Consider the following 17,751-nt stretch of genomic DNA (forward strand, 5'->3'; position numbering starts at 1 on the left):
GGGATGTGTGCTGTGCTGTAATCCTAAAAACAATGACATACACACATACACATCCACTCATCCATTCATCCACTCATCCACTCATCCATTCATCCACTCATCCACTCATCCATTCATCCATTTATACACTCATCCACTTATACACTTATACACTCATCCACTCATACACTCATCTATTCATCCATTTATACACTCATCCACTTATACACTTATACACTCATCCACTTATACACTCATCTATTCATCCATTTATACACTCATCCACTTATACACTTATACACTCATCCACTTATACACTCATCCACTCATCCATTCATCCATTTATACACTCATCCACTTATACACTCATCCACTCATCCATTCATCCATTTATACACTCATCCACTTATACACTCATCCACTCATCCACTCATCCACTCATCCATTCATCCATTTATACACTCATCCACTTATACACTCATCCACTCATCCACTCATCCATTCATCCATTTATACACTCATCCACTTATACACTCATCCACTCATCCACTCATCCATTCATCCATTTATACACTCATCCACTTATACACTTATACACTCATCCACTTATACACTCATCCACTCATCCATTCATCCATTTATACACTCATCCACTTATACACACATCCACTCATACACTCATCCATTCATCCATTTATACACTCATCCACTTATACACTTATACACTCATCCACTCATCCATTCATCCACTCATCCATTCATCCATTTATACACTCATCCACTTATACACTCATCCACTCATACACTCATCCATTCATCCTCTTATACACTCATCCACTTATACACTCATCCACTCATCCATTCATCCATTTATACACTCATCCACTTATACACTCATCCACTCATCCATTCATCCATTTATACACTCATCCACTTATACACTTATACACTCATCCACTCATCCATTCATCCATTTATACACTCATCCACTTATACACTCATCCACTCATACACTCATCCACTTATACACTCATCCACTCATACACTCATACACTCATCCACTTATACACTCATCCACTCATCCATTCATCCATTTATACACTCATCCACTTATACACTCATCCACTCATACACTCATCCACTTATACACTCATCCACTCATACACTCATCCACTTATACACTCATCCACTCATACACTCATACACTCATCCATTCATCCATTTATACACTCATCCACTTATACACTTATACACTCATCCACTCATCCATTCATCCACTCATCCATTCATCCATTTATACACTCATCCACTTATACACTCATCCATTCATCCTCTTATACACTCATCCACTTATACACTCATCCACTCATCCATTCATCCACTCATCTATTCATCCATTTACACACTCATCCACTTATCCTCTTATACACTCATCCACTTATCCTCTTATACACTCATCCACTTATACATTCATCCACTCATCCATTCATCCACTCATCCATTCATCCACTCATCTATTCATCCACTCATACACTCATCCATTCATCCACTTATACACTCATCCACTTATACACTCATCCACTCATCCATTCATCCACTCATCTATTCATCCATTTATACACTCATCCACTTATCCTCTTATACACTCATCCACTTATACATTCATCCACTCATCCATTCATCCACTCATCTATTCATCCACTTATACACTCATCCACTTATACATTCATCCATTCATACACTTATCCACTCATCCACTTATACATTCATCCACTCATCCACTTATACATTCATCCATTCATCCACATATACACTCATCCACTCATCCACTTATACACTCCTCCACTCATACACTCATCCATTCATCCACTCATCCACTTATACACTCATTCACTTATACACTTATTCATTCATCCACACACACTTTCATCCACTCATCCACTTATACACTCATCCACTCATCCTTCTATATACTTATACACTCATCCACTCATCCTTTCATCCACTCATATTCTCATCCACTCATGCACTTATACACTCATCCATTCATCCACACATCCCTTCATCCACTCATCCACTTATACACTCATCCACTCATCTGCTTATAAACTCATACTCTCATCCACTCATCCACTTATACACTCGTCCATTCATCCACTTGAGTTATACACTCATACATTTATCCACTCATTCACTTAGACACTCATCCACTCATTCACTCATCCACTTAAACACTCATACAATAATACACTCATTCTATCATCTATTCATTCACTCATACACTCATCCATTCATCCACTCAAATATATACCCTCATCCACTTATTCCTGTTTATACTCATCCTGCCATTACATAATAGTCACTCTAACATCCAAAGTGACTGAATAACACAAACCTACACACACACACACACACACCTCACTGGAGTGCAATGTGTCTCTCAGAAGAGAAGAGAAAACAAAGCAAAAAAGAGATAAAGATGAAGATGTTGAAATGATAGAAAGTAGTCAGGAGAAGGAAAAGAATGAAATGAAGAAGAAGAAAGAAAGAAAGAAAGAAAGAAAGAAAGAAAGAAAGAAAGAAAGAAAGAAAGAAAGTAACGAGTAGGATCTACAGCTAATATCTGGATGGATGGATGAAGTGAGATGAAGTCAGCAGACTGCGTTGTGGGGTTTAGTGCCCAGGGAGAGAGGATGGTGATGGTGTTAGGGATGGTGATAATGGTAATGGTGATGGTACTGATGGTGATGGTGATGATGGTGCTGGTAATAATGGTGATGGTGGTATAGTACTGATGGTGATGGTAATGATAGTACTGATATTGATGGTGATAGTGATGGTGATGCTACTTTTGATGGTGACGGTGCTGTGGGTGCAGCAGGGGCAGATTGGGGCTCTGTGCCCCTCACTCTGACTCATTTTGCACCGGGTCTCAGGCGCCGTGCCCCGGGGCTCTCTGCCTTTATTAATGTGGGACTGGAGTGTACAGAAAGCACCGGGTGACGGACTGCTGCTGCATACTGAGAACAGCAAGAGCGTGACACACACACACACACGCACACACGCGCACACACACACACACACACAGTCAGAGGAGTGCACGAGTGAGTGTGTGTGTGTGTGTGTATCTGCCACACTGTAAACTGATGAACGTGGGAGGTGTATGTACCCAAGGCATATGTGTGTGTGTGTCTGTGTGTGTGTGTCTTTATATAACAGTTTGAAAAGGAACTGAATGCAAATTTCTTGGAGAAAATACTCTGCGGTTAAAAAAAGAGAAAAAAAACAAAGGGTTTGAGATAGAATGCATTAGTGTATCATAGCTCTCAAAAACAGTGAGAAAGAAAGAAAGAAAGAAAGAAAGAAAGAAAGAAAGAAAGTTTAAATGTAACATTTTTTTTGCTTGAATTCACTGTCACAGTTTTTCTCTGAGCCTTTAAATAGAACACACACCTGCTGGTTAAGGAGTGTGTGTGTGTGTGTGTGTATGTGTGTGTGTGTGTGTGTGTATGTGTGTGTGTGTGTTTAGAGAGGTGCTGATGGACAGACGGCAGGAAACACAAGGAGTTATTGTTGCTTATCCACTCAAGGTCATCGCCACAGGAGTGTGCCAAGTCTGGCATAGGGATACATACCACGACACACAACTGAACATTCCACACACACACACACACATACAAATATTTCATACTTTAATATTGTTCACCATCTTATAAAGCGATCATTAGGCTATGTCCTGTCGACACCACAGTCATCTAAGGGGAGGGGCTTAGAGTCTCTCTCTCCTGTCAATCACAGTGACCTCAGCCAATCGTGAGCGTCTGTGAGCTCGTGTATGTGGAAGAGGGCAGATAGGGGGCTTTCCTCTGAGTGTGCTACAGAGCACATGTATGCTACCTTCACACATACAGCCAGCGAGCTCTTGGTGACTAGATGTGGGCGTGTCCAGTGATGTGACCAATGGGAATAAAGACACTGCTTCTCCTTCATCTTGTATGATATGATGCAGATAAACGCTGCTGAATTTTATACAAAAACAACAAATCTCCCTCCAGAATGTTTCATTTTTAGCTGCAAGAGTTGAGAAGAGGAATGCTAGTTTGCTCCATCCTCAGTAAAACATTGTTACTATGGCAACCAGTAATAGGAACGCCTACTCATGACATCCATAGTACAGAGACTGGAGACATCATGAAAACATCATGAAAATCATGAAAAATACTTTTCATCCCTATTTAAGAAAATGTTTTCAAATGAACTGAAGAGTAAAATAGTTTAACTTTTATCCATTTATATTTACATTTAATGTTTTAATTTCCTGTTCTCACTTATTATTATGTTATAGCGGATATTAATAAATGTTATCGTATGTTACTGAGAAAGGAGGACGTGTAAACGTTTTCCTCCTGAAGACTCGTTCAAGAAGGCAAAATGGAGATTGAAGGGATTTTGTGTCGTATCTGTCAGGGTGATGTTACGTCTCCTGGGAGTTTGAGAGAGATGGGTCAGTGCTGTCCTGGAGGATGAGACGCTTACACATGTTTCTGTCATGACTCTTTTAAACGGATCAGACATTACAATTCTGTTTCTATATCAGTTTTTACACAAAGAAGAAGAATGAAAGAAAGAAAGAAAGAAAGAAAGAAAGAAAGAAAGAAAGAAAGAAAATTGAGAAAGAAGGAAATAAAAAATAATTGAAGAAAACAAATTCAGTGAAAAAAAGAAAGAAAGAAAGAAAGAAAGAAAGAAAGAACGAAAGAGGAAAAAGTGTGAAAGAAGGATATGATAAGGAAGGAAGGAAGGAAAGAAAGAAAGAAAGAAAGAAAGAAAGAAAGAAAGAAAGAAAGAAAGAAAGAAAGAAAGAAAGAATGAATAACAAAGAAAAGGCAAAAGTGTGACACAGGTGTATAGCAAAAAAAGAAAGAAAGAAAAAATAAAATAAAGAAAAAATGTTCACTGAAAAGAAAAATGAAAACAAAGAAAGGTGAAAAGAGGAGACAAAGAAATGATCCATGAAACTGCCCAAAGACATAAATAAATAATGATCAATCAGCTTCAGTTAGGTGGAAACAAGCCCTGCCCCTTTATTTACATATCATATGCATATGTCACGCCCACTTTAAAAAAATACACATGGTCTATTAAAGAACAGAATCTAACCGTCATTTCTCTGAGCTAAAGGAGTGAAGTGGAGTAAAGAAAGGCACTGTAGGTGTGTAGATAAGTGTGAGGCTGTTGTGTACGCTCGCTTTAGGATTAGATTTCAGCGTACAAAACATAAACGTCAAACAGAAATAAAAGGTTTTTCCGTCCCTGTGCTGAGGATTGTGTTTCTAAGTGGAACAGGTTCAGGGCTTTGGCTGGATGAGAGTTGATGTTGGAGGTGAAGTGTGTTTTTTTCCGTGTTTTTATCCGTGACTGAAGAAAAAGGCTAGTTTTGATTCAGATATATTTAAAGTTTTGTGTTGAACTACATCCTGTTACTTTTAAATCTATTCTCTTATAACATTTCTGTGAAGGTCATGAGAAATGAATCGAGGGCTTTTTCATAATCGCTGTACAAGGAGCGGCTATCTGTTCTAAAATCCTCCCTTCTCCCTTCTCATTTCTCTCTCTCTGTCTCTCTCTCCTCCCTCACTCTCTATCTCCCTTTCTCTCTCTCTCTCTCTCTCTCTCTCTGTCACTCTCTTCTCCTTCTCTCTCTCTCTCTCTCTCTCTCTCTCTCCTCCTTTCCCAGCTCCCTCTGGGACAGCTCCAGATGTGGGTTGGAGGAGGAAGAGCCTCCGCTGGCTGCAGCGTCTGACACTTTTCACAACAGCGATAGCAGCCAGCGAGCTCGTCCTTCATCTCTCTGACCCCTGTGATGTCACCGCCGGGGCTTCCTTTAATCAAACGCCACGGCTCTTTAGCACACCAGTATTACACAGCTGAGATTCATTTCTATTTGAGATACATTCCACTTCTGCACTACAAGCTCGTCTCCCTCCTGTCAGAATATTAAAAACAACGTGATACACCAGTGTTATGAAGCACAGGTTCAGGAAAGATCTGTCCTTCAAGCAAGCAAGCAAGCAAGCAAGCAAGCAAGCAAGCTAGATAGATAGATAGATAGATAGATAGATAGATAGATAGATAGATAGATAGATAGATAGATAGATAGATAGATAGATAGATAGATAGATAGATAGATAGATAGTAAAAAAGAAAGTGTGTGTGTGTGGCGTAATGAGACTCTTATGTGTGTGTGTTTGTGTATGTGGGGGGCGTACTGAGACGTGTGTGTGTGTGTATTTGTGTATATATGAGGTGTACTGAGACTCTTATGTGTGTGTGTTTGTGTATGTGGGGGGCGTACTGAGACGTGTGTGTGTGTGTGTGTGTGTGTATTTGTGTATATATGAGGTGTACTGAGACTCTTATGTGTGTGTGTTTGTGTGTGTGTGTATGAGGCATATGAGACTTGTGTGTGTCTGTGTATGTGTAAGTCACACTGAGACTCTTGTGTGAGACTCCTATGTGTGTGTGTTGGAGGGGCATACAGACATTTGTCTGTGTGTGTATGTGTGTGTGTGTGAGAGGTGTGTTGAGACTCCTGTGTGTGTGTGTGTGTGTGAGGTGTACTAAGTCTTACTTCTCGTAGTCGTGTTTGCAGTAGAGCAGCCGGTCTCTGGAGTAACACGTCCCACTGAGCGTGCTCAGACACACAGCACACTTCACACACGTCTCGTGCCACGACTGGTCATTCACACGCAGTAGGAAGCGGTCAGCGATGGGCGACTCACACCCTGCACACACCTCACCTCCGCCCACATGCTCTGTGGAAACACACACACACACATCAAACACACACACATCAAACACAGTGAGGACTCGTCATGGTAACAAGCAGTAAAATGCACAGGCAGCGTTTGTTTATCATTTCATACGGATGGAGTAACGTCTGATTCGTTTATTACGGATGATTCAGATTTACCTTTGCGTTAGAACTGGTTTATTAAGATTTACAGCTAAAACACGGCACAATCTGTTTGTTACTCAGTAGATTCCACACTCGCAATCAAGTTTGTGTAGTGCAACTTATTTCATCACATGACATTCATTGACCTGTTCATGTGTGTTCTTATGTATGTGTTCTTGTGTGTTTGTGTGTTCATATGTGTGTTTATGTGTGTTCATATGTGTGTTTATGTGTGTGTTCATATGTGTGTTTGTGTGTTCATATGTGTGTTTATGTGTGTGTTCATATGTGTGTTTGTGTGTTCATATGTGTGTTTATGTGTGTTCATATGTGTGTTTATGTGTGTGTTCATATGTGTGTTTGTGTGTGTTCATATGTGTGTTTGTGTGTGTTCATATGTGTGTTTATGTGTGTGTTCATATGTGTGTTTGTGTGTTCATATGTGTGTTTATGTGTATGTTTGTGTGTGTTCATATGTGTGTTTATGTGTGTTCATATGTGTGTTTGTGTGTGTTCATATGTGTGTTTATGTGTACGTTTGTGTGTGTTCATATGTGTGTTTATGTGTACGTTCGTGTGTGTTCATATGTGTGTTTATGTGTACGTTCGTGTGTTCATATGTGTGTTTATTTGTACATTCGTGTGTGTTCATATGTGTGTTTGTGTGTATTTTTATGTGTATGTTCGTGTGTGTGTGTTCATATGTGTGTTTATTTGTACATTCGTGTGTGTTCATATGTGTGTTTATGTGTACGTTCGTGTGTGTTCATATGTGTGTTTGTGTGTATTTTTATGTGTATGTTCGTGTGTGTGTGTTCATATGTGTGTTTATGTGTACGTTCGTGTGTGTTCATATGTGTGTTTGTGTGTATTTTTATGTGTATGTTCGTGTGTGTGTGTTCATATGTGTGTTTATGTGTACGTTCGTGTGTGTTCATATGTGTGTTTGTGTGTATTTTTATGTGTATGTTCGTGTGTGTGTGTTCATGTTTGTTTATGTGTGCGTTCATATGTGTGTTTATGTGTACGTTCGTGTGTGTTCATATGTGTGTTTGTGTGTATTTTTATGTGTATGTTCGTGTGTGTGTGTTCATATGTGTGTTTATTTGTACGTTCGTGTGTTCATATGTGTGTTTGTGTGTATTTTTATGTGTATGTTCGTGTGTGTGTGTTCATATGTGTGTTTATGTGTACGTTCGTGTGTGTTCATATGTGTGTTTGTGTGTATTTTTATGTGTATGTTCGTGTGTGTGTGTTCATATGTGTGTTTATGTGTACGTTCGTGTGTGTTCATATGTGTGTTTGTGTGTATTTTTATGTGTATGTTCGTGTGTGTGTGTTCATGTTTGTTTATGTGTGCGTTCATATGTGTGTTTATGTGTATGTTTGTGTGTGTTCATATGTGTGTTTATGTGTACGTTCATGTGTGTTCGTGTGTGCTCTTGTGTGTTTATGTGTGTATTTGTGTTTGCATATGTCTATATATGTGTGTGTGTGTGCGTTTATGCATGTGTTTATGTGTGTATTTATGTGTGTGTGTTTATTTGTGTATTTATGTGTGGGTGTTCTTATGTGTTTGTGTGTGTTTATGCTTGTGTTTATGTGTGTTTGCATGTGTGTTTATGCACATGTTTATGTGTGTGTGTCTGTGTTTGTGTGTATTTATGTGTGTGTGTCTGTGTTTGTGTGTATTTATGTGTGTGTGTTTATGCATGTGTTTATGTGTGTTTTTTTTATGTGTGTGTATGTATGTGTGTTTATGCATGTGTTTGTGTGTGTTTATATGTGTGTATGTGTTTATATGTGTTTATAAGTGTGTGTGTGTATTTATATGTGCATGTATGTGTGTGTGTATGTTTATGCATGTGTTTATCTGTGTATTTATGTGTGATTAAAAAACCCACTATATGCTATTACAAAAAAAGTTTTGATCACATTTTCCAGGATAAATTCCTTGACAATACCTGAGTAATTATAAATAATAATAAACATTTTAAAATTTGAAATTGACATGTATTTCATAACCACACATAAACTCTCCAGATACTCACACATGTATCAGAAAACATGTTTTTTAGAATATGAAATGATACAGAATATGATATGGTGTGATTATAAAGTGGGCGGAGCTTACACCTTCTTTATAGTTTTTGATGAAGCAGTGTTCACTAGTGCAAAAAAACCCAGCAAAATAAACATTATGTATTACTCCAGTACTCCATCTTGCCTTTAAAAACACTGACTCGGGGAGAGCGGTGTAAAAATTCTGCCTGCAATCTCACAAACCCAATTACTGTAAACATCATAGGACCAAAAGCCTGTACACAGAGCTGTTCTCAATGTGGGTTCTCTTAGGGTTCTGTGGACGCACTGGAAAGCTCAGGAATTAAAAACATCTCTGTGTCTCTAATACCTATCCAGGCTTTACTGCACTGGAGTGTTTTATACACTATAAAATTATGAGACGCCATGCCTTAAAGGGTTCTTGGGTTGCCAGTCTGTGGAAAAAAAACCCCTTAAAGTTTCTCCAAAAAAGTGTTTTTCTATCCGAAGACAGAACCCTTAATCATCCACTGAACCTTTTTTCTCTACCTCCTGAAGATCATGTTCATGAGTAACACCATGCACTCGTCTATAACAGCACGCTGCCGTTCATCTAGACGTAGCACCACTGAGCGCCGGTACGACTCAAATCACCGGGGTTTTGCTGAACTAAAAGTCTTTATTTGATTTGCTATAATACGAGCGGAATTGGATGTATACGTAGGCTAATATGTCACTTATACATGCTGCGCTAATCGCTTTACCTTTCATCACAGTTTACGCTAATTATCACACCGGTATAAAAATATATATCACGCTCAGGAAGGCTGCAGTGCCTCACAGCTCTGCAGTGTTTACGTCTTTAACTTTGACGCAGAGGTTTTGTCTTTATTTAAAAACCAAATGAATTAACACTAGAACATACTGCAGAGTAAAAACATAATAACTGGATTGGACTTTGATTGGATTGTGTACAAGACATGATATCATTGGTGAATTATTAGAATTATAAACTCCTCAAAGTCAAGGTTGATCATCATACTGGACACCAGGGCTGAGTGATACGACCATATGAAGACAATATTGTGATACACAGCACCAGTATATGGTCCTGATCATCACCAAGTCTATGCTAACATCAACCAATCACACTGCACAGAAACCAGTAGCTGATTATCTTCATGAAACTGTACTGTTTCTTGTTGCTGTAATGGTAGAAAATGTTATGTACTTTTTCTCCTGTTAGTATTTAAGTCTCCTTTATTTGTCACATATATATATTACAGCACAGTGAAATTCCCCCTCTGCATATCCCATCCTTGGAGGTTGGGGTCAGAGCGCAGGGTTAGCCATGATACTGCACCCCTGGAGCAGAGAGGGTTAAGGGCCTTGCTCAAGGGCCCAACAGTGGCAACTTGGCAGTGTTGGGGCTTGAACCCCAATCGTCCAGTCAACGACCCAAAGCCTTAACCACTTGAGCTACCACCGCCCCATTTAGGTAGATCAGTGGTTTCAATGGTGCTTAAAAAGCAAATTCTGCACTTGCACTTGAAATTCTTCATTTGCACTTCATTTTACCCCTCTGGCGAGAAGAAAAACCTTGTTAATTTCTTTATTTCTGAGAATTTGGATATCCAGATGTTGATGATTTTTTGCCTTTAATCCTGAACAGAACATGGGATTTAATTGATGAGTTAAATGAGGTGTATAAAAAACAGGAAAATCACCGAAGTGAAGCAGAATCACAGCTGGAACACGTGGAACAGTGGATATGTGGGTTTCCTACACAGCAGACTACAAAACTACTTATGCTGTTTTTATTAATTACCTCCCACTTTTTTTTTCCATTTTCCATACACGCATCAGCCGGTTACTCTGTAATATCCGATCTGCTGATCGGACACTAACGCTCTAACACTAACCTCACGTAATATATGTAAAATATTTGAGACACAACGACGACATGCTTTAAAATGTGTTCAATTCTGCACATCTGGGCATAAAAATAATCCAATTAAATCCAGTCCTCTGCAATGGATACTCAGTGCATCACCATTAAAGGTTAAAATACTGTGTCTCGGCCCTGAACAAAACAACACGGTGCAACACAAGCTTCCATGCATCATATAACACACACTCTCTGGTAAAAAGGTTACATTACTGTTGCCTGGACATGAAGACATAATAAAGAGCAAATAATATTATTATTGAGCAAATAATAATAATAATAAGGTTACAAAGGTAATAATAATAATAATAATAATGATAATAATAAATGCTGTGAATCGGATTTTCCTGTTTTATTTATTAATAAAAACCTTGATATAGGTGTGTGTGTGTGTGTGTTGTTATATATATTTCCTGAGACCTAAATCCTACTAAACATACCGTTAAGATATAGATTGATGTAATTAGTGATTACATCAAAATATACACAAATACAATAGTTTACAGGCTAATCACTTCTCTGAACAAAATGGCTTTAGTTTGAAATAGTAATCTGAAAGTAAAGCATCGTTGTGGTTCACAAACACACGTGATATTCGGTTTTCTCACCAAAAGGTGTGGAAGACGGAGCCTGCTGCAGACATGACTGGTTTTCCTCTGTTTTCATACCGTTCGGGCCTTCTGAGTGCTGACTGTGAGGAAAAACACACAATAATCCGATAAATATTCACACATCCCAGCAAACACGGGCTGAAAAACATGACATGCAAAAAAAAATACAAAGAAAAATGATATGGAGGTGAATTTCACCATGTTGTGTCCTGAAACGTAAACGACAGAAATATGACATCATGAGAAAAGAAATGGCACGTGAAAACGTGAATCATGTGAGAAAATCACGTGAGGGTAAATGAATGGTGTGAGGCGTTCATGGATCTTCTGGATGTGAAAAAACCTACGTGCAGAATTGTTAAGGAAAAAAAAAAGATCACGTGTGAAACTACTCAAATGGAGAACACATGTGGGGGGGGGTACAGATGCAGGGTACAGATGCAGAAAATTACAGAATATTTCAAAATCACATCTGTAAAATGAATGAATCACATCAATCCAAGCAGGGTCATTTGAGGGGTTCATGAACAATTACACCCACACAGGTGAATATATGTGAAGGTAAATAATCATAAACACACAGGTTTAGGTTAATCTACACGAGAATTTAAGATTAACAGATTAAAAACAGCAGGCCTATATTTTAAAAAATATTTATTTTTCTAATATTTAAAGCTCCAAGTAAACAGCTTTAGGGCTTAAAAGGGAAACACACTTCTCAGGTAAAATGTAAACAAATAATATGCCAAAATAGTGAATTACTGCAGTAATAAATACAGGGGCTCCATACATTTTAATAAAGTATCAATAAAGAGTGTTAATAGATTATTAATAAAGTGTAGTAATAGTGGTACTAATATAGCATTAAAAAAGAAGCAATTTTTAAGCATATTAATAAGGAGAATTAATAAAGAGCAGTAATAGTAGTACTAATAGAGTATCAATGATGAATATGAATCTAGAATCTCAATGAAGAGTATTAATAACAAGTTTTAATGAAGAATATTATTAAATAGTATTGAAAGAGAAGCAACAAAGCATATTCATAGGGAGAATTAATAAAGAGTAGCAATACAGTGTATTAACAGAGTATAAATGATGTATATTATTCTAGAGTATTCTGATAAGAGTATCCATTAAGAGTATGAACAGAATAGTAATGAAGAGTATCAGTGAAGAATATAAAGAAAATTAATAAAGAGTACTAATAGAGTTTCATGAAACGTTTTAGTGAAGTCTAGAGTATCAGTGAGTGTTAATAAAAGCACTATAGAATTTTACTAAAGTATTTACTAAAGTAGTTTACTAACAGTATTATTAAAAAAGTAGTAATAAAGACTATCAGTGATGAATATTAATCTAGTGAAGAGTGTTAAGTTGCCTTTATTTGTCACATGTTACAGCACAGTGAAATTCTTTCTTCGCATATCCCATCCTTAGCGGTTTTGGGGTCAGAGTGCAGGGTCAGCCATGATACAGCACCCCTGGAGCAGGGTGGGTTGAGGGCCCAACAGTGGTAGCTTGGCAGTGCTGGGGTTTGAACCTGATCTTCTGGTCAACGACACAGAGCCTTAACCACGTGAACTACCACCGCCTTACCAATATAATTGTGGTAATAATTATATAAACAGAGTATCAGTGAAGAGAATAAAAGACTGAGATACTCGTGCTGTTGCAGTACTTATAGTAATTAATGCAGTAAACTGTACCGTTTGTGATCTGTGCTTTCTTCCATATCTTTAATATCTAATATTCAATTCTTTAATATCTGAAGGTCCCTTATACTCTCACACAATAATGGTACTAAACTGTACCTTACCTTGGATATCCCAAAATGTGGATAAAGTGCACCTATTAAAACAAGCTGTGAGGTGCTTAACTGGACCATATATATAATGCATATCTATCTATCTATCTATCTATCTATCTATCTATCTATCTATCTATCTATCTATCTATCTATCTATCTATCTATCTGCATTTTTTCACTGTACTTATCAGTGTTGCACAAGTATATATATATATATATTGTACATTTTGTAGTTTTGCACATTTACAACTGCAATGTCTGGAGCTGCACTAAACAATTCCACTCACTTCTACACTTGTGTTGTTGATGTTGTGACAATAAAGACAGATTTGATTTGATTTGATTTGGACCATAATGACCTTTCACCTTTAGTAAAGCTTGATCTTCAAGGTATAAAAGTGTCCTTGCATGGTTCCACCACCACCACCACAGGTTCAGCTTGGTTCAGATCGGGAGTCTAGGCCTACTGCTGCTCTACATATTTATTTTAGAGGTTTCGGTTCCAACATTTTTATATATCCCGGACGTGCCGATATTTTACATTAACGCACGTGCCGGCTCACATTTCTACAAAATTTAATATTTAACACGATTAACAGGAAAATAAGTTTTGCAAAGTTATTCCTTAAAGTGTCGTGAGGAGAGGAAGAAAAAATAATCTATCTATCTATCTATCTATCTATCTATCTATCTATCTATCTATCTATCTATCTATCTATCTATCTATCTATCTATCTATCAAAAAAAGGAAAAATAAGCAGTCATCTTCATCTAATCTCAACTCAAATAAATTATTATAATTATTATTATTATTATTATTATTATTATTATTATTACACGATATTCAACCTTATATCAGTTCAATTTATTTTTATTTACTGAGCCTTGCATTTGTATAACTGTATTATATTTCATTTAACGTAATGCACATCTAATAAAATCTAATTATTATTATTATTTTTTTTTTTTTTTTGCGCGCGCGTCCATATGTGATCTGTTCCCAATTCTAAAATGAAAGCAGTGAAGGCCAGTACAATATAAACTGTCCTGCCGTAATTGTTTTTAATTCTATTTTTAAAGAAACCTAAAACAAAAATATTTACTTTAAAAAGTGTCTGCGGCAGAAAGCGGGAGCCGCAGAGCTCGCGCGCGGGACTGCACTGCGGTAACACACCGACATGTCCCTTTTTCTGTGAATTCTTCTAGTTATTACATTAACATCCTCATACACGTCCTGGACACATTTTGTGGTCTACCGTTTAGTCCCAAATACCGAAACAACTAGGCCTGTGGTCTGTATTATATTTAGGTATAAACTTAGATAGATAGATAGATAGATAGATAGATAGATAGATAGATAGATAGATAGATAGATAGATAGATAGATAGATAGATGTTTTATTTATTTTACATTTTTTTTATCAGATAAATTAAGTTAGGGTTTTGTCGCCTTTCAGCTAAAACTAAAAATAAATCTGGTTCCTGTAGATTTCAACTCTTCGGGTTTCTTCCAGCATTTGATTCCGTTAAACTGTGAATTATTTTATTTGAGTGAGAAATTTAGATTCAACTAAATACAAATAATCCTGCGTAATTATTGGGATTTCAGTACAATCTTTTACAAACGTGTTCAAATTAGTGTCATCGCTGATAAATAAATATGTTGTTTATTTTTTCCCCAGAAATCCTGACATGACTCTCGACAAGCTTCACGTGCAAATGACATAATTATTGGTTTTATTCATAAAAAGACAGAAATAATAATAACAACAACAACAACAACAACAATAATAATAATAATAATAATAATAATAATAATAATAATAATAATAATAATAATAATAATAATAATAAATACAAATCAATCAATAGTGGAAAATGACAGGCATTATTAGTTTGCAAGACCGAAATTCAATTAAACTGAAAGCAGTTTTGAATTTGATGTGAATTGTATTTTATTGCTTTTGACACTGTCTGGTTTATTAATGAGAGCTGGTATTAATGTGCTAGCTGTTCTTATAGCCTATAGGCTTATTTAACCTGAATTGCATGATTATTATGCATGATTTCTCCATGAGAACATGGAAATGTAAAAACACATTTTAAGAAACGTGTTACAAACATATTTGCGTACAGATTTTACATGAAAACTGACTAAACATGAAACGCGACACTTTCAATAATCATGTCATAAATAATAACGCTACAGAAAAAATAAACAATAATAATAATAATAATGAAAAATAAATTATTATTATTATTATTATTATTATTATTAATAATAATAATAATAATAATAATAATAATAATAATAATAATAATAATAATAATAATTTGGGATCGTTTTACATCTGTGTGTTATGACGCTTTTAGCTTGAGTGTGTGACATGCAGGATCAGGACAATTATTTGGAGGCCTGTTTGGGGGAGAAAAAACCCCCGAAAATCTATTAATGTCACTCAGACAAAGTGGTTCAGGACTGGAGCTACGTAATAGTGTGTCATAATTAGTACCAGTGCTCTTACTGGTTTTGACGTAGGGCTTCTGTTTAGTGTTTGGGATAGTGCTCAGAAAAAAAAATCATCATCATCATCATTAAAAACAGCAACAAAAATTTAATTGAATCTGTAAATGTAAAAAAAATACATTTTAAAAATTAAAAAAGAAAGCCAAAACAATGGGATGAATTAATATGCACATAAAAATTATTCAGGCCACGATTCATTAAAAAAATATATATATAGGTTTTGTCACCTTAAAGATTTCCAAAAAAAAAATTATACAGAAATAAAAATAAAACGCTAAACAAGTCCGTTGGGTTGTTTTCTTGGTTGGAGTTCATCCGTAAAGCTTAAATCATGAAGAAAACTCTCATTTCAGGAAAAACAGTGTCCTACTGGACCACCCAAAGACCAAAGATGCCCAGAGGAACAATTCTGACAGCAATAGCTGTAAATTTACAACAGACTAAGCTCAGCACTGTACACTTTTCCACTTATTTACATTTATGAACGTTCAATGATTATTACCCAGGATGTACTACATTAAGAATGACGTTATGACTTTAGATACATACATATATATACTTTAGGAATTCAAGTGAACGTAGTGTATATACTTTATTATAAAGAAGTAGAAGTGTGAAACCATCCCCGGCTCCTTGGAGTTGTGTGTGAAGTTGTCCTAACATTCAGGCTACAAATGAAGCTGAAGGTTTTTCTGAACATTACACAATAATGTTCCACAGAGAACCTGTAGGCCTTTTTCTTTACAGGAGGATTCTTTTGGAAACCATTCGTGATTTATTTATTCGTGAGTCTCTTCACAACAATTTTCCTGCAGGCTCCTGACAATGAGACAATCTAAAAATAAATTCATAAAAAGAAAAAATATATATATATCCTGGAGCTGAAGTAATATTTCTGTGTTTAGAAAGAAAGTTAGCGTTTATCTAACACTCTTTAGGTTTGTTCTTGTGTGAGGAGCAGACTTTCTGCCTTTATTATTATTATTATTATTGTTGTTGTTGTTGTTGTTGTTGTTTTCATTACTCTTAAATTTTTTTTATAAAAGATTTATAAACGGATTTATTATCCGTTGTTTTACTGATGCAATCCTTAAGAAATCCCCCAGAAGCCTTGTTGCACATCTTTAGTTTAGCCTTTTATTTATGTATTTATTTATTTATTTTATCAAGTTTTATCAGAAAGTTTTACATTTCTAAACGTTTCTATAATGTTCCGGTAGCATTTTTATTATAAAATTGTTATTGCTGTTGTTTTTCCCCCTAAAATGCATTAATTCCTCTGCCTCTTCATCCTGCTCAGGATTGTACAGCAAAGTGCTCGTGCTGTTTTCATAATACTTCCTCGGACCCTGCTGAATAATGTTCTCCAATGTTCTCTAAAGCTCCGTTAGCTTAAAGAACAAAATGAACACTTTTTCCCTGTAAGACTGTGTGAGTGAGCTCAACACTGCAGATGTGTTTTCGTCTCCTTATCCTGACAGAGAAACCCTGAAATGAGGAAATGTGCTATAGCTGTGCAGAAGCCTTCCACAAACCTGTAAACCATTTCCCAACCCAGGTCCGCGCTGAGGAAGCGCGTGCACGCGGCATGCAGGTGTGTGGTGTGTGCAGTTACCTGACGGTGAAACACACTCCTCCCGAGGTTTCTATAGGTAACATCAAAGACACCGGTGAGCACGTGCACTCGTGATGAGGATGAGGAGGATGAAACACCGATGTGTGTCTTAAAGTCCACTCTGAGGCTGAGCACAGAAACCAAACCGAAACGGAAGTTAGAGTTTTAAAAAAATAAATAAAAAAATCCTGCAGGCGCGCGCGCTGTGTGACCGGGTGAAGAGCCGCAACACACAATGGAGGTACAGAGAGTTAGTGATG

At 36.7% G+C, this 17,751-nt stretch overlaps 1 protein-coding gene across 1 annotated transcript in view; it reads right to left on the reverse strand.

The window, feature by feature from the left end:
• The window catches only part of lmx1al (LIM homeobox transcription factor 1, alpha-like), a 33,973-nt gene extending 16,222 nt beyond the window's left edge, over positions 1–17,751 (reverse strand). The window contains exons 1-3 of the mRNA XM_058377317.1: positions 17,492–17,751; positions 11,537–11,619; positions 6,611–6,794 (exon numbers count right to left, since the gene is read on the reverse strand). Of these exons, the coding sequence (XP_058233300.1) occupies positions 6,611–6,794; positions 11,537–11,619; positions 17,492–17,535 (311 nt within the window). The 5' untranslated portion in view covers positions 17,536–17,751. The remainder of the gene's footprint in view (positions 1–6,610; positions 6,795–11,536; positions 11,620–17,491) is intronic.

The sequence above is a fragment of the Hemibagrus wyckioides genome, linkage group LG24 (genome assembly GCF_019097595.1).
Source record: "Hemibagrus wyckioides isolate EC202008001 linkage group LG24, SWU_Hwy_1.0, whole genome shotgun sequence".
NCBI classification, from domain to species: Eukaryota; Metazoa; Chordata; class Actinopteri; order Siluriformes; family Bagridae; genus Hemibagrus; species Hemibagrus wyckioides.